This window comes from Pseudopipra pipra, chromosome 2 (assembly GCF_036250125.1).
Source record: "Pseudopipra pipra isolate bDixPip1 chromosome 2, bDixPip1.hap1, whole genome shotgun sequence".
Lineage (NCBI taxonomy): Eukaryota > Metazoa > Chordata > Aves > Passeriformes > Pipridae > Pseudopipra > Pseudopipra pipra.
This window is the reverse complement of record NC_087550.1, coordinates 69033839-69055234: the sequence shown is the minus strand read 5'-3', so window position 1 is coordinate 69055234 and position 21396 is coordinate 69033839. Positions and strand designations below refer to the sequence as shown.

The 21396-nt window shown below is 35.9% G+C and overlaps 1 protein-coding gene across 18 annotated transcripts in view; it reads left to right on the top strand.

Moving 5' to 3' along the window:
* Positions 1–20217, top strand: part of MYCBP2 (MYC binding protein 2) — a 178923-nt gene extending 158706 nt beyond the window's left edge. For all 18 annotated transcript variants that reach the window (XM_064645933.1, XM_064645942.1, XM_064645939.1 and 15 more), the window contains 15 exons: positions 750–830; positions 2080–2346; positions 4291–4574; positions 4842–4938; positions 6761–6880; positions 8640–8741; positions 10067–10195; positions 12703–12835; positions 13065–13168; positions 14255–14443; positions 14943–15050; positions 15709–15918; positions 17957–18064; positions 18268–18433; positions 19408–20217. In XM_064645933.1, the coding sequence (XP_064502003.1) occupies positions 750–830; positions 2080–2346; positions 4291–4574; positions 4842–4938; positions 6761–6880; positions 8640–8741; positions 10067–10195; positions 12703–12835; positions 13065–13168; positions 14255–14443; positions 14943–15050; positions 15709–15918; positions 17957–18064; positions 18268–18433; positions 19408–19523 (2214 nt within the window). In that variant the 3' untranslated portion in view covers positions 19524–20217. The remainder of the gene's footprint in view (positions 1–749; positions 831–2079; positions 2347–4290; positions 4575–4841; positions 4939–6760; positions 6881–8639; positions 8742–10066; positions 10196–12702; positions 12836–13064; positions 13169–14254; positions 14444–14942; positions 15051–15708; positions 15919–17956; positions 18065–18267; positions 18434–19407) is intronic.
* Positions 20218–21396: the final 1179 nt, after the last annotated feature.

Genomic DNA, 21396 nt, shown 5'->3' with positions numbered 1-21396 from the left:
AGTAATGGTGGCAAAAATTTTGCCTACAATTACAGAAGTACTTAACACCTGTAGTAGGTGGTCAACCTGAAAGTCCTTGCCTATTATCTTGTGCCTCAGTAGGGGCTCCGTTGATCTGTAGAAAAAAAGAATATGAGGAAACTGCACTACTATCCTTTCACCTGCTATACTTCTCTGTCTTCCAGCAAGGATTAGTTTAAGTGTTCCTGAAAGGGTTACTGAATATGGACTGTCCTGTTTAATAGCCAAAATTGGACTGCTCTTAATGAAAGTAATTTCCTTTTTCAGATGATAGGTAATTTTGATCTACCCAGTACCTTGTGGCAATAAGTTCTACAACTGGATTATACAATTGTAAAAGTGTATTTTTCTCACACCAGCTGTGTGATAACTTGGTTGTGTGTTCCCTGTTTCTTTTATTATGAAACATACAAACTGAAAAATATATTCTGTGCAGTGCTTTACAAAGACTCAATCACTGATTGTATTAACCTACACGAAGGGGCTGAATCTCAGATAATTATACTCCACTTGTTTTGCTTATTATTTATTTCATTTCATGCTCAAATTCCTCTTGAAGAGGTATTTATTAACCATAGTTAAATTGATCTTGCTTACATATCTTATTTTTCTGTAACAAAAAGCTCAAACTTTTAAAACAGTTTGTTGATACATTCCATGTTAATTGCTACAGTAATTATGAAATGTTCTTGAAACTTTTGATCTGATTAAATATGCTTTTTATGAAGGCAACATCAGATGCAGATCTGAAGGAGCACATGGTAGGGATCATATTCAGCCGGAGCAAGCTGACAAATTTGCAGAAACAGGTTTGTTCATTTTGAAGTTATTTGAGGATTAAATATTTGTGCCTTGTAATAAATATGCTTATTTTCAGGGAATATAGAACCATTTATTTTGTACTTCCAGTTCTTCTGTTCTTTATGAACAAATTTTGGTTTACATTTTAAATAGTATGTGTGTTTATTCTATATGTAAAATCTGCAGAAATTAACACTGAGAAAATTCATTTTAATTGGATAAAACCTCTTACCCTATTAGACTCAATTCCAAAAGTTTTAGAATTGAGTTGTAAATGGTACTTCCTCATATTTACCGGTAATAATAGCATAGTAGTAGACCTTCACAAGGTGAGGTTCAGTGACAAGAGCTTAGACGCTTAGTTTGTACATGTTTTCTCCCCATCTCTATCATCAGAAAGTACTTAGATTTGATAAAATTTAATCCTAAAAAGGTAACCAGTGCATACATTCTTAAATTACTCTTTTCTCTAATCAGTGAAATTTTGGGGTTGGGGGGTTTTTTAGCTTATCTGGGTTTTTTTCTAACATAAAGCAGTAGTTAGAGTATATTTTGTTTGGAATACTGAATTCTTCTAAATATACCAAATAAGCATCTTTTATATTATCTTTATTATACTTATATTGATACAAACATTGCCATAAAGATTTTTCACAATAATAAAAGAGCTATTAATTAATTTTGAAATTTGTTAGGTTAGTAAGTTAAGCAGAATCTACTCTTTTGTCACTGAGCAAACTTTAAAATCTCTTAAAAATTATTTTTAACATGCTATTGGTAAAATGAAAACATTATTTCTACAGTTTTTAAGCTTCCTTAGTAATAAACAAATCAAGAGACTTAAGTATTTTAATAAGTCATTTTCTTTTGGGGGTATTGAGTAAATGTATTTTATAGGGATTTTTTATGCAGGTTTTTTGGTGGGTTTTTTAGCCTGAATTCTAGGTAAAAAATAAACTAAAAGGCAGGAACTAAAATAAAAAGAAAATAATTTCAATTAAATTTTCCAGAATGAAGATGAGCAAATTCGGTATTAAATCTAAATCTTAATTCTGAAGAATTTTATCTGGTCTTTACTTTATGCTTAAATGCAAATTTTCTTCTTCATTTGAATTAATGTTAAAAAGTAATTTAAGCACGGGCAAAATTTCACAGGTTTTCCATTTTAGCTGTAGTTGTGAAGGTGCCTAAAACACAATCACTTTCACTTTCTAAAAGTTTTTAGAGTTATTATGTATTTGGATTCTGTTTGGACAGGTATGTGCCCATATAGTCCAGGCCATCCGAATGGAAGCAACGCGTGTGCGTGAAGAATGGGAGCACGCCATCTCCAGCAAGGAGAATGCCAACTCACAGCCCAACGATGAAGATGCCTCTTCTGACGCCTATTGCTTTGAGCTGCTCTCCATGGTTCTGGCACTGAGCGGCTCCAATGTGGGCCGGCAGTATCTGGCTCAGCAGCTGACTCTGCTCCAGGATCTCTTTTCATTGCTACACACTGCTTCCCCCAGGGTGCAAAGACAGGTGAGTGCCAACTGCTCCTTGTTTATTCCTAGAAAAATGTCTTTAGAATCCTAAAATTGTGTGCGTGATAGTATAACGTGTACTTGAACTTATTCTTCTTATTAAATATTCCACATAGGGAATAACTGTAAATAACGCAACTCATTTTGTTACCACAATAATGAGGAGAGGACTAAAAAGTTTTATGTGTTTGATATATAAATACATATATACTCCAGCACCACCACAATTTGACTGTATGATACTATTTGTAGGAAGCACAAACAGTGCTGAAGTCAATGAAGGCTACAGTTATGAAATTAGAACAAAGTCACTTTTGAGCAAGTTTGTAATGCTTTGTCTCCAGGAGGTAGAACTGAGGTATAGGAACCCAAAATTGCTTAATTAAGTCATCATGAACCTAAAGCAGCAAACTGAAATGCCTTAAAGTAATATTGCCCTTCACCTTTCTTGTCCTTATTCTGAAGGATTTTGAATAGGGCAGGGTAAAGTGCTTTTTCAAACCATACATCAAAAGGACATGTGGTTTGCTTGGCGGGGGTTGTTGCTGAAATTGAGTAGGATGCACAAGAGCAGTTAGTAATTTTGTATGTCCTAATGGGTGGGGATCTTTTACATAAGCATGCATCTTTTGTTTGGGAGTGCTGTTGCAAAGGATTCTTCAGTCAATCTGAACTTCACAGTATTCAGTGAATCTTACTTCACAGTAGCCCAATTGGTCATGTTTAAAACAGTTTCATCCATGTCTAGGTATGTATGTTTGGTTTGTCAGAAATTTTCTTTCTGCTGCAATGACTAAGAATTCTCTTTTTTAAGATGAAAGTTCAGATTCTAAAGTTTGCACTGCCTTATGACTGTGGTACTACTTACATTTTTACCAGTGTTTTGTAGTACATTCCAAAAAAAAGACTTAAAGTTCATGTATTGCATTTGTCTATTTATAAAGGACAACTTTGTCCACAATTATTGTATATAATTGCAAGAACCAGAGGTGCTCCTTTTATATATCAGAGCTGCTAATTTTCGATTTTTCAAATGTATGAAGTTTAAAAGCTGGTGTGTTTATTTATTGCAAATAGGAGTTCTGTACAAAAAGCAGTAAAGTTTTCAGGTGTGAGGTAAGATTTCATGCCACTTCATTGGGGGAAAGGGTATGAGAGAGTTACATAATTGCCCCAATTTATATATGTTTCATATGCTCCAAATGTTGGTAAATATTTGCATGATTTGAGGAGGCAATAGTTTTAATATTGTGTTTGACCTTAAGGCACAGTGACAGCTAGAATTGTGGAATGACCAATGACTGTTTTGCTAAATCATCGTAACAGATGAAGCAAGGTTGCACTGGCTAAGATTAGACCTTGAATAAGTAGAGGATGGTAAAAATGTCTGTCAAATGGACAGGATCTAAGTATCCAGTGGGTTTTGAGTATTTCATATTATGTATATATAATGCCCATATAGCCTGTGTAGGTAAGATGAGAGGTTTTTAATTACCAGTGTCTGTTATTGAACTGGCATGAGTCCTTAGCATGTGTCTTACACTCAGGCTGTAAGTGTAGTAATGTGGAACTAGACAGTTCATTTCTACTCTTGGTATCTTCAAGCAGAGTTTTAATATCTTTCTTTCTGAATTTGGGTGTTGTCTGTCTGAGCATGTGTATAGTTATATGCACATTATACAACGTAACTATATAAACATATTTGCCTTAATACAGCTAATGCACTATCTTGTTGTAAGCTGCTGTTCCTTCTCTAGGTGAATTCTAAGTTCCTGCAAGATAAAAGCATTGCAGAATTTCTTACAGTAGTAATTAAGTACAGAAATTAGATTCAGTCCTTCTTACTGAAATAGCTTGTGAAGGAGAAAGACTTTATTTGATTTTGCTTGAAAACTCCAGCTGTCTTGGTAAGAATTGTTGTGTTCTGATTTTTCTTTTCCAGGTAACATCATTACTGAGACGAGTTTTGCCTGAGGTAACCCCTAGTCGCCTGGCTAGTATTATAGGAGTGAAGTCTCTTCCACCAGCAGATATAAGTGATATCATTCATTCAACAGAAAAAGGAGATTGGAATAAACTAGGTATCTTGGACATGTTTTTGGGATGCATTGCCAAAGCTCTCACTGTACAGCTAAAAGCCAAAGGAACTACTATCACAGGGACAGCTGGCACTACTGCAGGCAAAGGAGTTACTACAGTCACACTTCCAATGATCTTCAATTCCAGGTTTGTTTAAAATTATGTATATATTCTCAAGCTAAAGGCACCTTCTTTGAAGTCAGTTGTTGTCTTTATAATCTTTGTTTATAATGGGAAAAACTGTATAACATTTTGGCCATATGTCACGTTATTCGTGAGTTCAATTTTAAAAAAAAAAACAAACCACAACCTACTATGTGCTGAATATGTACACTTATTTCTTTGTCCTGGATTTCGACAAATAGTAATTAATTACTTGAGTTTACTTCATCTATTACTGTATGTCCTTTGCAGCTACATTCGTCGAGGTGAAAGTCATTGGTGGATGAAGGGTTCAACACCTACACAGATTTCAGAGATCATCATTAAACTCATCAAAGACATGGCAGCAGTGAGTTTCTATCCTTTAAATGTGTGGAGGATATTCTAATATTTCTAATAATGAAGAGTGCATCTTTTCATTACCTTCTATTATGGTTATTATTGGGTTGAGCTGCTAAATGTGAATTGATCTCAAGAAAAAAAAAGTATAGTTTTGAGGACAGAGTCTAGGCTAGGAGCAGTAGCCAGCTGAGTTCTCATTCTGCTAAACAGAAATCTAGTTTTGAAATAAGCTTTTAAATAAGTCACTTGTACCAGAAATTTAGGAGGTAAGCGACTGTGGGCCATTGTCTACATTATTAAGTTAGAAACCTAATTTTTAAAAATCTTGAGCACTCAGAACTCTAATAGAAAAGTAAAAAGTATCTGTGGAGTAAGATAATAGTGTTGTTTTCATGTAACAGTATGTAGACTTCATGTGTGGATTTTCTGGTTGAAACTGACTTCTTTCTTTGACTGAAATCTACATTTATAATTGCTTATTACTTTAACCATCTGGGCTTAAATTTTCCATAGCTGTATCTGCTTCAGACAAGTTTTTTTGCAGCAATACTGATGAAAGGTGAATCAGCTATTTCCCAGAAACAATACTGGCAAAAGAAAAAAAGGTTTTGTTTATGTTATGGGGAAAGGAATTTAGTTGAGAGGGTTTTATTTTCCTTAATTCTGTACCTGCTTCAGTGAGATGCTCTAAATGACGCAGATTTGCTTCTGTGAGTACTCTTTGAAAGGTCTTTCAGTATCTTCAGCTTTGGAGTCCTGTTTTCTAAACCATTCACTGAACTTAGATTAAGGAGGTCCTTCTCAAAGTTGATGAAGATGGATTGGAGTTCTCTGCAATTGCTGCTGTTGATTCTGACCACAAGATTTCAGAATTGCACAATTCAGAAGAGTTACAAATAAAGCATGTCTCTGTTTGAAGACCCTTCTTTGAAGCTTTTTAGAGCTGCTAATTATCATTAGGGTGACATCATGATTCCTTTCACAGAACTTTCTCGACATCTGCAATGTATAATTACCTACATCTGAATTAGTCATTATACCTTCCTTTTCAGAGTCCAGTGAGCCTCAATTATTTGTCACCTTTAGCATGAGGTTTAGAAATCTACAAATTACAATAAAATTGAAGGAGATAGCAGTCTCTGAATCAGAAACTTTAGAGTATGAATCATTGCCATAGGCTCAGAATGTTAAAGGTTAGTTTGGAAAATGTGCTTGTAGTCCTGGTGTTTCCTGTGTACTCCTGTTTATTTCTTTCAAATAGAGAAACTGTGGAGAGTATTCAGGATGGCTGAGCTAGGCAAGTGAACCTGATTTCTCTAGGAACCCACTGTGATCTGTGTGGTGTTCACAGTCACTTAACCTGTGCTCCAGCTCTGCATCTTTCTTTCTCCAGGAGGAGTGAGGAACACTTTAGGAATATGATCTTGCATTCTTCAAATCATATGCCCTCTACCTATTCTAAGTTACTTATTCCAGTAGCTGCTCAGAGACTGCCTCACTCAGTTACTTGAGTATTTGAGGGCTAATTGTTACTAGATCTGTGATTTAAAAAACAAGGCCAGGTTGGATGGGGCTTTGAGCAACCTGGTCTAGTGGATAGTTGTTACCTTACCCCCGGCAGGGAACTCAGAAATAGATGGTCTTTAAGGTCCCTTCCAACCGAAATAATTCTATGGAAAGACCTGATTTGTCCAAGTCATCCCTGACTGTCTCTTTTTCTGTTCTAACTTGAGATCTTAATCTAATGTTGTTTTTAGCAGCTCTAATTACAATTTTAGTTGTTCTTATATTAATAAAAGCTATAATAAATTGTGTTTCCTCTTTAACAGGGTCATCTGTCAGAAGCGTGGTCACGTGTGACAAAGAATGCTATTGCTGAAACCATCATAGCTCTGACCAAAATGGAAGAAGAATACAGATCACCAGTGAGGTGCATTGCAACAACCAGAGTAAGAACTTCACTGAATTGAGCATTAGTTCATTGTAAATGTGCAGTGGGAGCCCATCTATTGGGTCCCACATGGAGCCTTCCTCTATGGTAGAACAAACTTCCTTATACAGGTTGCTTCAGGAAACAATGCATACAGTATACAGTTTATATTCTCCAAATCTAGCTGTGTGCATAATGGACAGGTATGCTAAAGCAATCACTGTATGTCCTAATAAAAGTTTTTCTTTCCCTATGTCTCAGCAGATTTAATTGTCTTCTTTGTGGCAGAAATACACAAGTGAAAACTGAATTATAATTAAATATGCATCTTGGGTATCTCAGAAATAATGAAGAATAAATGTGATACCTATACATTTGGGGGCTTATTCTTGACATAATTCTACTTTTAAATTTGTGATACTTCCCTTTTATTAAATTTATGAGATCATCTGTGTGGAAAATTGCACAATATGCATAAGCTGTCTTCTTCCAGCTCTCCATGCAACTATTTTAAGTAGTTTGACTTCTAGGTATTCAGCTGCCACATCTCAAGGGTATTATGAAAACAGTAACAGATGTTTTCTAGGACAATTAAGTTAAGTTTCACCTGTGTTTGTCTCAAAATAAAAAATTATTTGCTGAGCCTTACAAACAAACCTGGTATGTTTTTCTTTTCTTGGTCTTAACTTTTTCCATGAATCTTTTATAGAAACTGGGACTGATTCAACCTTAATAGATTTCTTGAAATACCACGAAAAGCATATTTGTAAATTATTACATTCCTACTATCTTAGAAAGTACAGATTTTAGCTGCTCAGGCATAATAATTGTAGAAAAAAAAAGAGGCTTGCAATGGTTACAGGCATTTGACACTCATGTGGTTTTCATCATTTTTGTTACTCATATATTCCCTGCTTTCTGGAGGACAGAGTCTTGGACTGCCACTGGCTTCAGCTGTCACCATATTAGTTTAACCAGGTCTTAGAAGAGCCTTGAACATCAGTCCAGCTACTCTTTTGACTGACTGTACTCTGTCATGGAGGTGTGTTTTTTGGAGGAGAGTCCAGTTGAGTTTTTCAACAAAAACAATTTTGTTCTAATCAAACTATTCCAAAATGCAGCTGTCAAGTGTGTTTCAATTTGGGTTTCAGGCTTACTGACAAATTATCTTCATGTAACTCATCTCTTCAGGATTTTACTCTAGTCAAAGGAGAAGAAGAGAGAAAAGCTTCCTCTGAATAGTTAACGTAGAACTGCTTTTAGTAGGGCATCCTGGGTAATTTCAAATGCCCTGTGAAGTGAGGAGAGAACACAGGGAAATCAGTCTCATTAAGCTGAAGTTTTGTGGGGATTGTTTTTGGTTTTGTTTTCATTTTTATTAGTCTGTGTCCTTGAATTTTGTCTTCCCTAAGGCCTGCAATGTTTGGGAGCAATATGCAAGTCTATATTTGCCGTATTTCTCTGTAATGTGCTCTTGTTGTTCTTTCTTCACTTCTTCTTTCTTGTGTGGTAGCTACTCTTTTTATAATCATAAAGTGACATACCTGAAAGAAACAAGGTAGTTCCCAAAAGTTCAGTAAGTTTTATTGTATCTGGAGCTTCTTTTGGAAAATAAAAAACTTGGGTTGTATGACCAGGCTTCAGCTAAAAATAATAGAGTTTGCAGGTAACAGTGACATTCTTACCTGCCAAAGTTTATTTTTTTAGTATTTGTTTGAGTTTTGGTTTTTTGTTTTTAATGTATCTATGACATTTAATTCTACCTTGTCTTTCAATAGCTGTGGCTGGCCTTAGCATCCCTCTGTGTTCTTGATCAGGATCATGTTGACAGACTATCCTCAGGAAGATGGATGGGAAAGGATGGGCAACAGAAACAGATGGTGAGACTGAAAATCATATGGTTTTGTGTTTATTTTTATTTATTCAGTTATCAAAGAATTTAGAATAATGGTAGGGAAAGGTACACTTGGCCTAACCTTATTCGTCCCTTTTGTTCCCAGGGGAGATTGTACATACACATTTGAAGTATTTGTGTTCTAGACAAGCACTGCTCAGAAAACAGAAATTTCAACTTAAACCAGTAAGGTTAAGTTCAGGATGAAGCAAGGCCTTCCTAACACCTATGGAATGGATTTTTGAGTAGATTGACTAAGTTAATACAACACCCTCTATCAGAGCTTTTCCCTTCTGTCTTAATCCCTCTCACATAATAAAATCAATTCTTTTGTGTTCCTCAATAACTACTTCCCCATCTCAGTAGAGAATGATTACCCCAAAGAGACAGAAACTGTTTCTAACTGAATGGGAGGCAAGGAAAGATTGTGCACTAACAACCCAGGATACTTAGAACAAATAATTCCTAGAGCTACTGAACCCAGCCTGAAATTCCCCAATCTTGTTTTACATCATGATATTGAGATGTTGAGGGTGAATGTGAGTCTCCCTACCAGAACTGCTTTGGAAGAACTCTGTTCCAAGTTGCATGAGCAGTATCATGGAAACCACATGTTCTGTGATTACAATGGAAACTTGTTCTCAAACATATGCATAATCAAAATCAGTGATTGAACTCTTATTTGTGCAGATATTTTGAACTGCAAAACACAACCATGTTGAATTTTAAAAAAAATTGTATCGGTAGAGCAACTTAATTTTACGATGGATTTTAAAGTTTGTTATTTCAACCATATTGCCTCTGAGTTCTAGATGACCTACAGCTTTGTTTAGATGTTTGAACAGAGTAAACATACCATATCAAAGTAATGAAGGGTAAATATCATGCCTGCTGACTAAGCTTGAATACTTGTATCTCTGAAGTTTTCTGTTAACATGCCCATAACCCACTGTTACCACATAAAGCTCTTCTCTAGTTTCAACAGAAATCTCCTCAACTAGTTTCAACACTACTTAAAAACGATGTCTCAACTACATTGTTGAAAAAACACATTTTTGCTACATCACAGAAAACGTGAAATGAAGAACATCAAAAAAATTGATGCCATAAATTGAGGCTTTTTGTGTCCAGGAGTAATTGTTTAAATATTGATTACTCTAAAGATAGCATTAATAGTCAAAACAAGCTCTTTATCCCCCTTTATAAATTGGAGAGGAAGTGTGGGGTGTGTGACTGGGGGGAGAATAAAAACAGATGCTGAAAGGAAGTGATAAAGAGGAATTATTTTGTATTTTTTCTTTTTTCTCTCAGCCAATGTGTGATAACCACGATGATGGTGAAACTGCTGCAATCATTTTATGTAATGTCTGTGGGAATTTGTGCACAGATTGTGACCGATTCCTTCATCTCCATCGTCGAACAAAAACTCATCAGAGACAGGTAGAGTATACATGACATCATGTTGTATGCACTGCATATATTGTGTGCATTTCCCCAAATAATATATAAGTAAAAGGCAGTAGCAGGTATCAAATCTGAAAAGGGTGTTTTGTTTTATTTTATTTTAGAGATGGGATAGATAAGTTTCCATTTAATGCTTTTTTGTTGTTTTTAGTTACATTTTCTTATCACTTATCTTGGAAAAAGGTTAGAAAATCTTGTAGCAGTCCCTAATTCTAGTTCTTTTGCTACATCAGCTTTTTTCTCTCTTGTTTAACATTGGGTCGGAACACTTTTTTAGGAGAATTTAGGAGCTCCCTAGACCTTCTTAAGTATACATTGGTTCTTTATTCCTGTTAAATTATATCTCCTTTACTTCTGTCATATGAACTCAGGGCTTATCAACCTCTTCATTTCTAAGGTATGTATATTTTTTTCATATCCAGGAAGACCATTTGATAGCAAATATTCCTACTGGTTCTTCTATGTCAGTCTTCTCTTATTGCACAATATTCCTCTAGCTTTCACTCTGTTTTCACAGATAAGTATGTTGTCATATTCATAAGCTTGAAAATTTCCTGACTTCTTTTGGTTTTGTTTTTAGGATTGAAACTTTGACTTAGATCTGAGTTTTTGCAAATTGCTGAGTACTCTGTTAATTAGTGTTCTTTTGTGTTATTCTTTTATCCTCTTCATCTCTAAACTTGAAACAACATTCTCCATGGAATTTTGCTTTTTCTCATTGAAATTAATGTTGAAGATGCTTTTACTTCTGAAATTATTGAACATTTCCTCTTTCTTGACACTATTTCTCTCTTATGTTTTTTGTGGTCCTTTATTTTCCCCTTTCCCTCTTGACTACAATCATTTGCACAAAGATTAAAATAATAAATGTCATTAATAAAGTTAATTCAATGGAAATCATTCCTCTTCTCCCTCTCCTAGAATGCATCTATATTAACTTTTTAATTATGATCAGGAATGGGCTTTTAAAGCAGATGTGATCATCTCTCTTTAACGTGCTTTGATTTCTGTCATTGAGCAGCCTTGGAGTGCGTGAACTGGATTATTTTCAGGTGAAACTAAGAACAAAAGATAGAGGGACACACAGCTAATGGTCATTCAGTGCATGGGATCAGCTAGTCTAGAGCATGTGTGATGTAAACATCAGACTACTGGTATTGAGTTTCACTCTACAGTGGAACACTTTTCCTGGTGCCTCTGCAATTGCAGTGAAGTCTCAGCCTGGCAGTTCCATGGCCATCCGTTATCTTCTCTTTCTTAGCTAAAATCTTCGCAATCCCCTTAGAAATTTTCCTGTTTTGTCATCCCAGGAAGATCATTTTTTGTGTCTGCTCTTCTGTCACGGCACAGCACAGTTTAGTCTCATTTATTTTTCTGATTTCTCCTATATAGCCTATTCAGATTACAGTTGATAAAAAGTAAGTTCTTATCTCATAGAAGTCCTCACATTTCTCCTTTAATCTGTCCAAAATAGCTACTTAACAGATTTTCCTATCTACTTCTAAAAGCATGTTTAAACTTTTGCTCTTTATTCACCACCTTTGCCTTTACCTTTACATCTCTCATGTTAAGCCCCTCAATTTCAATTTTAAGTTCTGTCATATTCCCCCTCTCCTGTTTTCTCTTTGCTTCCTGTTCTTTGTCCAATTTCAGTCATACATTCCTCTTTAATGTATTTTTTCCCCCTTCCAGAAAGAACAGCCTGTAAGTTACTACAACATGCTTATGTAATATCCATTGTGAAGCAATTAGAGGGTTGATTTTTTTCTGATTCTGATAAGAATTAAAGTGAGAGTATAAATCCATACCCAGAAAAGTTCTAACTTTCATTGCATTGCAGGTAAAATGAATGCAAACAGAACTGCCTTCAAAACTTGGGAAAGGAGTAAAAGAAGAGACTGCATAAAGTTCCCTAAGGACCTCATGCAGTTTTTTGATTTTGCAAAAATTTTATATTTTCTTCATTGTAGCAAAAAGTATCCACTGTGTATTTATGTGAAAATCGAAAATGTTAATATTACACACTTGTATAATTGTTATTCTATAGTACATATTTTTAAGACCATAATTATCAGTGTTGCTCTGATAAACTACTGGCATGGTTATGTGAAGATATTTCTGATGTTATCTTGTGCTTTTAATATACTGTTGTCTGCTGGATGAGTTGGATAGGAGTTATGAAGGCCAAGCTCCATATTTATTAAACTAGAAAAAAAATGTTGTGCAGCTCTCTTTTTAGCATTGCTGCACTATTGTTTCACAGCCATGTTAGATCAAGAGTTAATTTTATTTATTTTTACTTCTGAAAACACAGAGCCTTTATCCATGCTGCAATATGTAAAAGTTATGGAATGTATAAAAGAAAAATAGCTTGCAGTAGGCAAGCTCCACGGAACCTATAAAACATACGGTGTAAATCCAAAGAGACAGTGACAAAAATAACAAAGAGATGCTATTTCGTATCTGTTTGGTTAACCTGACAGGTATTCAAAGAAGAAGAAGAAGCTATCAAAGTTGATCTCCATGAGGGATGTGGAAGGACCAAACTCTTCTGGCTGATGGCATTAGCAGATTCTAAAACTATGAAGGCTATGGTGGAGTTTAGAGAACAGACAGGTAAAACACAAGTGTTATTACTTGCTCTTTATCCTGATTATTTTTATTTTCACCTCCTTTAGGGCAATGCTTTTAATTGTTTGTTAATAAAAATAAAATAGTTTAGCTGCATAAGAATTGCTGGATTTCTAGTTGTTTTCTGTGACTGTTGTTTAGATGTCTGTTAGAGTATCAGTCCCTTATGTTTCATTAGAACATTTTTTGGTTCTGTTTACTCTCGTGGACCTAGGCAAACCAACCACCAGCAGTTCTGAAGCCTGTCGTTTCTGTGGATGTAGGAGTGGAACAGAATTATCAGCAGTGGGAAGTGTTTGTTCTGATGCAGACTGCCAGGTGTGTATTAACAAGTACAGTCATCACTAACTACATAAATAGAAGAGACCACAGGATGAAATTTGCTTCTTATTTTAAGTAAACCTTGTTCATCCCTGTGGTCCATTTTAAATCAGGCCTCTCATATGAAAAGGTTTTAATATTATCATTCAAGTACAGCACAGTTTTTAAATATTTATTTTAGTTACATACTACAAACACCAATAGTCAACCAGAATACTGCGTAGTTTTATTACTATCTTCAAAAGTATCTCAAGTTTTCACAATAGTGTTGCAATTATAAAGTAAAATACACACTGTCAACATGAAGTCTGGTGTACCGGAAAGCTTGATAAAGCTAGTTTGCCTAACAGCCTGTGTATTATGTGAGCATAGAACATGACTTGGCTGGGTTTGGCAATTGTATCCATGTATCCTAAGTGGTTTTGTGTCCTACAGTATGGGTGAAATTGGCAGAGGGCCAAATCCTAACCAGTTTCTTATCCCACCCTGTTTATTTCTGTTTAAATGAAGCAAGTTGGCCATCCTTTTTTCTCTTTCTGCCTATGAATACATTATATTAATGTAACATCAATTCAGTTCAATTTGCTGTTAGCTTCTGGGCAACTTTTTAAGTTTTCTACTTATCAGGGATAGGAATTAGAGATGGTTAAAATTCCATTTCCTGTAGAAGTGCTTTATGTTGACTAATGATTAGCTTATAATGTGTTCTTAAGAGTGGGTTACTTGATAGCTTTCCTGAAAGACCAAAAGCTGCAGATATCTTAAAGGCTGTTAATGCAGGGTAATCAGGAAGCACTCAATATATAAACTACACATGGAGGATCAAAGAACAGTTCTTTTTCTATTGAAATTTTTAAATTATGGTTTCAATAAACCATTTCTATTCAGAAGTAACATAAGTAACCATTGTTATTTCAAGTACACAACATGCAGTTTTTCCCAAGTACCTGCTGTACCGGTAGACAACATGAATCATGGTTCTTTCATCTCAGTTCATTGCACAGACCAGCAGTCCTTCAAAAAGTGACATTGTCAAAACACTCAGTGAAGGGGAAAAGGTGATTAACTCTTTACTTTTAATAGGAGTATGCTAAAATTGCCTGCAGCAAGACGCACCCCTGCGGTCATCCCTGTGGAGGCGTTAAGAATGAAGAGCACTGTTTGCCATGCTTGCATGGCTGTGATAAGAATGCTACAACTCTTAAACAAGATGCTGATGACATGTGCATGATCTGCTTTACTGAAGCACTTTCAGCAGCACCAGCTATCCAGGTTTTTGGGATTTTTTTTCCCTTTCAAGAGATTACTGTTATAATTGTAATGTGTAGTGTGGAAGAAGCTAAAATACAAAGTATTTCAAATTATGTTCTTAAAAATTTAAACAGAGACATCATAACAATGTTTAGGTCACTTAAAAAGCTTTCTTTTTGTCTGGCATTACTTCTATTTCAAGAAAGCAGATTGGATCAATTTAATTTGCTCTGTCTACTTTATTAAAACACATATTTCATAAAGGAGAAAAACAACTGAGGTAATTAGTAGATATACTTCATATTTATTTCATATATCCCCAGGTGGTTTTGAAGTGGTTATGATTTTAATAACCATTTTGTATTCTTTCTCCTTGTTAAGAAGAAAATAGGGGTCTTGTAGGATTTTAAATGAAGTAATACTGGAATTTGTGAATGTTGCCACTTAAAAGTAAATAACTACTTCTGCTTTAGTAGTCAATGTAACTTCAATGTTCACTTATATGTATTCTTTTCTAAAGCTGGACTGCAGCCATGTTTTCCATTTGCAATGCTGTCAGCGAGTACTAGAAAACAGATGGCTTGGGCCAAGGATAACTTTCGGGTTTATGTCCTGTCCTATTTGCAAGGTAAATGAGCTGCATGCCTGCCTAGGTCAAACACAGGTTACTTGATATGTAGGGAAGAATACACGTACTTACTTCAGCTTAAATTACTAGAAATTCCTTTTATACTCAACAAAATTTAAATTGCTGTAATCAAAATCACATGATAGCTGCTGGAAGGGGAGAGCACCTTAACACCGTAGGAATATGAAGTTTGGGAATGGTCAGCCATTCTGCACGCTATATTTCTTTTGTCATGCTGCATTGTGGTAGTTTATGACAATAGCTGGTGATCGTTAAATGAAAAAGAGCTGCCATAGAGGACTGACAGTCATTATTCTTAATTGCTTAGCAGTAAGTCAAATAGGACCAAAATTTAAAAAAACATACAATCAGCATATTCTTGTGCTGTGCTAAATATTTTGTGTATTCTTGACCATCCCTCTGTGGTTGTTAGTCTGTTGTAAGGGCTGATGATTTATTATAACAACAGGCTACGGAAAGAGCATTCCTGCTTACTATTTTTGCAGCAAATAGAGTATATAGTATAAACCATTTTTTGAAATGTTCACTGCCCAAGCTCTTAGGTTTTTATGACATTTCTGTCTGACCATAATACAGATTATCATAGCTGTTGTGATAAAGATGCAAAATACTTTAATCAGTATTTCTTTTATTTCAGAACAAAATCAATCATACAGTATTAAAGGATTTGCTTGATCCAATCAAAGAACTCTATGAAGATGTAAGGAGAAAAGCGCTAATGAGATTGGAGTATGAAGGGTTGCACAAGAGCGAGGCCATCACGACACCAGGTGTTAGATTTTATAATGACCCAGCTGGCTATGCTATGAACAGATATGCTTATTATGTTTGCTACAAGTGCAAAAAGGTATGGTGATTAATTACTAAATGTATGTTGTAGTTTTAAAAGTAATGTCTTAGGACAGAACATATATTTAATATATTCTGTATGAAGTAGAAAAGCAGGAAAAGAAGTTGTTCACAGGATAATAATTAAAAAAGCATTGAGCAAATGAGATGTACACGGTGTTTTATCTTGTAAAGATGTATATACAGAGCAGTTGTATATACAAAATGTATATACAGAGCAGCTCAGAAACCGAAAGCATGATAGCATCCTTACAAGAATGTGCAGGTGATACTGTGTTAGAACTCCAACCATCCCTTTGTCCCACTTCCAAGTCATACTTTATGTCAACATTGAAATAGTATAAACATATGTCATTCTAACTCTGCCATATGGAGAGCTCCTCGCTACGATGCCACATAAATATTATTTCTACCCAGGTTGGGAGTTCATTGTAACTGCGGTGAACTCTCTTTGGGGCAGAAGTGTAGGAAGAATGGAAAAGGAGTAGAAAGGAAATGTGTGGTCTAGCCTGATGGACTCTAGGTCATATGCGTACAGTTCTCTTCAGGAAGAGAATATGAAATTTAACCAGAAGACAAAAATACACAAACAGCCCCTGGGTTTCCCCATCAGCGAAGAGATTCTTTATCTGTGGTTAGAGAAAATGGCTGTAGAAATTCTGGGTAATCACTGAACTGTTCAGTCAAAGGTTAGCCTCAATGATCTCTGAGGTCTTTTCCAGCCTTAATAATGCTAAACCCCTCCCTTTGCTTCTTTCATCTGAAGCTGATTTTAGTGCCCAGCTTGATCACATCGTTTTCTTTTTTCCCTTAGGAATAAATGGAATAAGGCAATTTCATGATCAAATTTTCAAGGGCAACCCCAATAATTTTTTTGTTAAATGGAAGTGAACAATTTGGAAATAAGAGAACAAAGGATTAATTTCCATATACTGGGGAAAGACTGTAATGCATCACTAGCTCACTACTCCACAGTTACTCAGTTCACTTCTATTCCTGCCTCCCACAGTTCATCCATTTTCATTCCTCATCCTTTAGAAACTTGCCTACTGCCTTTTTTTCATCCCTTACAAAAATACTTTCTTTTTTCATCTTTCTCCAGTTTTTAGCCCTGTCCCTGTTTTTTCTTACATTTTCTTTCCAGTATTTAATACTTGGTATTTCAGTGTTTTTCTTATTGCCCTCTTTTTCTTTCCCTTTTATCTCATTATTCCATGTTTATATGTCTGAATAGCAACATTCAGCTATCTAATTTCTACTTCTTTCCTTCCTCTAGCACTTATTTACCCCAAGCTCTACTACCTAATTCTCTGACATGCATTCCGTAGGACTCTTCCTTTTTTCTTTTTAGTCTGCAGAGTTTGGGGGAAAGTAGGGTGCTTAAATTTTTCCTTCCTCACAGTTGCCTTGAGACCACTTTCCCCATTCTTTTAAAAACACTGCAGAATGGCTAGAATTGCTGAGAATAAGAATTTTGTGCATTGTTTAGTTAGATAATAAGATGGTAATGAAGGAAGTTACTCATCACCTCATCTCACTGCTGCGTGTGAAAACACTTTTGTATATGAGGAAATTCATCAGAGTTTCAGGCTCACTTTGGTGCATTTTTGTGCCCAGTGTGTCCCGGTAGAATAAGATGAGAATCTGCAGAAAATACCAAAATTCTAATTATAAGGGATCCCACATGAGCATAAAAACTGATATTCCCTTCAGTTAGTAAAAAGCCCTCCTGGTGGATTGTTCTGTGCTGCCTTCAGCCTCATTCCTGTCTTTTTTACATAGAGTTCATAGAGCATCCAAATACTGTTTCAAAAGCCTTTAAGTCACTTGATAGACCGGGGTATGTTGCACAGTTTTTGGTCTTGTTTATCCTGAGACATTGTTTGAGTACCTCAAAAACATGTATCCAGAGACAGTGGAGAGAGATCAGCATAGTGGAGACTACTGTGTCATTCATCATTTTCCCCCCACATTGAACTGGTTAAAAGAATAGTTGTCTCTTATTTAATGTCCAATCATTTCTATCTACAATTAAGGCATATTTTGGTGGCGAAGCTCGTTGTGATGCTGAGGCTGGACAAGGAGATGACTATGATCCCAGAGAGCTTATCTGTGGTGCATGCTCTGATGTTTCAAGGGCTCAGGTGAGTAAATAACTTGTATTCATGTTCTTATTTCACTCTAAAGCTCTGCGTACCCGAGCTGTACAATAATTCACAGTCATTTGTAATTATGTGTTGTACAATGTTGTGTAATACCACAATAGACTACAGAATGTAGAAATGAATTATTGGGATTGTTAGAGCATGGGTACTTCATTAATCGGTGTTTGCTTTCCTTTGCTCAGATGTGTCCCAAACACGGTACAGATTTCTTAGAATACAAATGCCGCTACTGCTGTTCAGTTGCTGTTTTTTTCTGTTTTGGGACAACACATTTTTGCAATGCTTGCCATGATGATTTCCAAAGAATGACAAGCATCCCTAAAGAAGAACTCCCACACTGTCCTGCAGGTAGGATTTTTACAAAGCAAATTTACCACACTGAATTGGAGATAAGTAACTAGTTTTAATTGGTTTTCTTATCTTTTCTTGCTAGTTTTTTCTAGGAAAACCACAGGGTCAGTCATACAAATTTTAAATTTAGTAACTTGAATGATACTAGAATGGGTTTGTTCTATGCATGCTTTCGATTTTTGTTGTTTTTCTGGCAATGTCATTGCACTGATCCTTTAAACATTAGATACTTGGATACAGAAAGACATTTCAATTTCCCTACACCAATTCAGACTCCAGATGTGGAATGATGTGTAAAACTATTAAATAATGTATCTCTATGCAGCTGTCATGTGCAAACTGTTACCCCAATGCCTTGGTTTCAAAATCGATGTGCTACTGATTTGACCTCACTAAATCATATAATTCACCTTGCTGTTGAAAGAAAAAATGAGATCTTTTTGTTTACTTATTTCATGTAAATATCTTAACCAAAAAAATTACAATTCCTTAGAATTTTTGTTTACTGCAGAATGTAACTTATTCGTACTTACCAATTTTGCTTTTATGTTGTGTGAATTTCTTTCACAGTATGAATGAGATAAAACTTCTTTACTTTCAATTTGATTGTTTTAAATTACATGGCAGTTTGATAATTTTTTTCCTCTTCAAATACCAGTTCAGCATTTAAAATAACTGTTTTAAGGAACTAACAGGTTTTGATCATGTTTTGTCAGATTTAATTGACTTTCTTTTCTTGGCCTATTAAGCCTTCAGGCTTTTTGCTTGAATCTGACTGTGTGCAAGCACCTTCCTAGCTGCCATTTCTTAAACCTTAATTTTTGATGCCTTATAAATTCATATTATAGATGTATTACCTTTAGTTATCATGTTTTTTTGAGGGAATGTATGTTTGTTTATATTGTCTGCAAGCATTAATCTTTTGGGTTTTTTCTTTTCTTTTTCCCCCATCACCCTGAAATTCACTGTAGGTCCCAAAGGTAAACAACTTGAAGGAACAGAATGTCCACTTCATGTTGTCCATCCACCCACTGGTGAAGAATTTGCTCTGGGTTGTGGGGTTTGCAGAAATGCTCACACTTTTTAGACTAGCAATTTTTTTTTACCAGAGCAAAAACAGGTGCCCTCATCCCTCAAGTGTCCTGAAAACAAAGTCCAGATGGGATGAGGATGGGACCATTTCATAACCCAGGTAAAAGGAACAATTTACAGTGCAAGAAGGATGCCAAATACCATGTACATAATTCTTGCTGTGAGATATTGACATTTTTTGAACCAAGACATCAAAATTTGTGAGGTGTTTGCATGTGGCCATTACAGTCATCGGCTAGGAAACATTGGACATTTACAAATAAACAATTGCTATTAAAGGATCTGTGTGTCTGTGGACTATGAATGATGCTGGCTTTCAGGAGAAAGAAAAAATTACTGATTATTGTATACTGACTTTTTGTAATCTTGTACAATTGTAACGCATCACAAGTGGGAATGGGAAAGAAGAATATTCTGGTTTATTTCCTAGACTGTTATAAAAAAAAATGTGTTAGGAAGGCATAAATGTAACAAGTATCACACTGTATATAAAGGTATCAATGTTTGTCCTGTATAAGAATTATTAAATTACAACAGCAGTTTCATTTAAACTTCTGGGTTATGTTTGAGCCTGAAATTTTAATGAAGTGCAATACTGAGTGTGCCTCATATCTTGCAGCTGTAAACATAATGGAATGTACATGTCAATAAAGCCACTGTACATTTTTATACAGTGAAAGTCTAATAAATGTGTAAGCCTCCATTTTCAGAAATGCTTTTTAGAAACAGGTGGAGGAAGGACATGTCGTTTGATTATTTCAGCAGACTCTTTTAAAAAGTAGGAAAGTTTGGTGGGTAAACTGGTGGTTATGGAAGTACTTAAGCCATAAAAAGCACTGCTCCATTTTTTAACAAAAAAGCTGGATGAATGTGCTAGCATTCATATGAAGAATTTTATTTCCATTTCAGTTACCAACAGCATTTAAAAACACAAAAGAAGACTGCATTCAGAAAACTTCAGACATCTGTAATTACAGAAAGGTTAGGGTTGGAAGGGACTTCTGGAGATCATCCAGTCGAACCGCCCTGCTAAAGGAAATTCACGTGGAGCAGCATGTATGTCTGCACTTTGAAATAGTTCTAAGTAGTTCGCAAGCCTCTGAAGTACAATTTGTCTTATTCACAGTAGCACAGTAGCTCTGTAGAGGGATCTGGACAGGCTGGATCGGTGGACTGAGGCCAGCAGTATGAGGTTCAACAAGGCAAAGTGCCGGGTCCTGCACTCGGGTCACAACAACCCCCTACAGTGCTACAGGCTGGGGGCAGAGTGGCTCAGTGGAAAAGGACCTGGGGGTGCTGGTTTGACAGCCAGCTGAATGTGAGCCATCAGTATGCCCAGGTGGCCAAGAAGGTCACTGGCATCCTGGCCTGTGTCAGAAATAGTGTGGCCAGCAGGACCAGGGCAGTGATCGTCCCTGTATTGGGTGTCTGACCCACTGTCCTTTTTTTAAAATTTCTCAGTGTAGCACCATAGTTACAAATTAATTCTATTTTTTTAATTTTTCAGCCTTCTCTTTCATTTTAGATTAATATGAGTATTAATTTAGGAAATTAGGATTACAGTGTGGAAAAGACATGGCACTGCTACGTTCAGTTTATTAAGTGGATGGGAGTGAGGGATAGGCAGTGTCAGGGAAATGTATGTCTTGTACACAAGTGACCATCCCCAATTACTACTCCAAGGGGGGTGGCACAACCTCAGGCTCCTGGGTAGACCGCAGCTTCTTCACTAATGGTTGAATCCCAGACACTCTGCTCCTACGCTGTCTCAGACATTCACGTCACCACACCTCCCCGCACACCAATCTCTGCCGGTGATTACAGCCACATGCCAGCGCAGGCCACTAATCAGATCAGTCCACAATAAG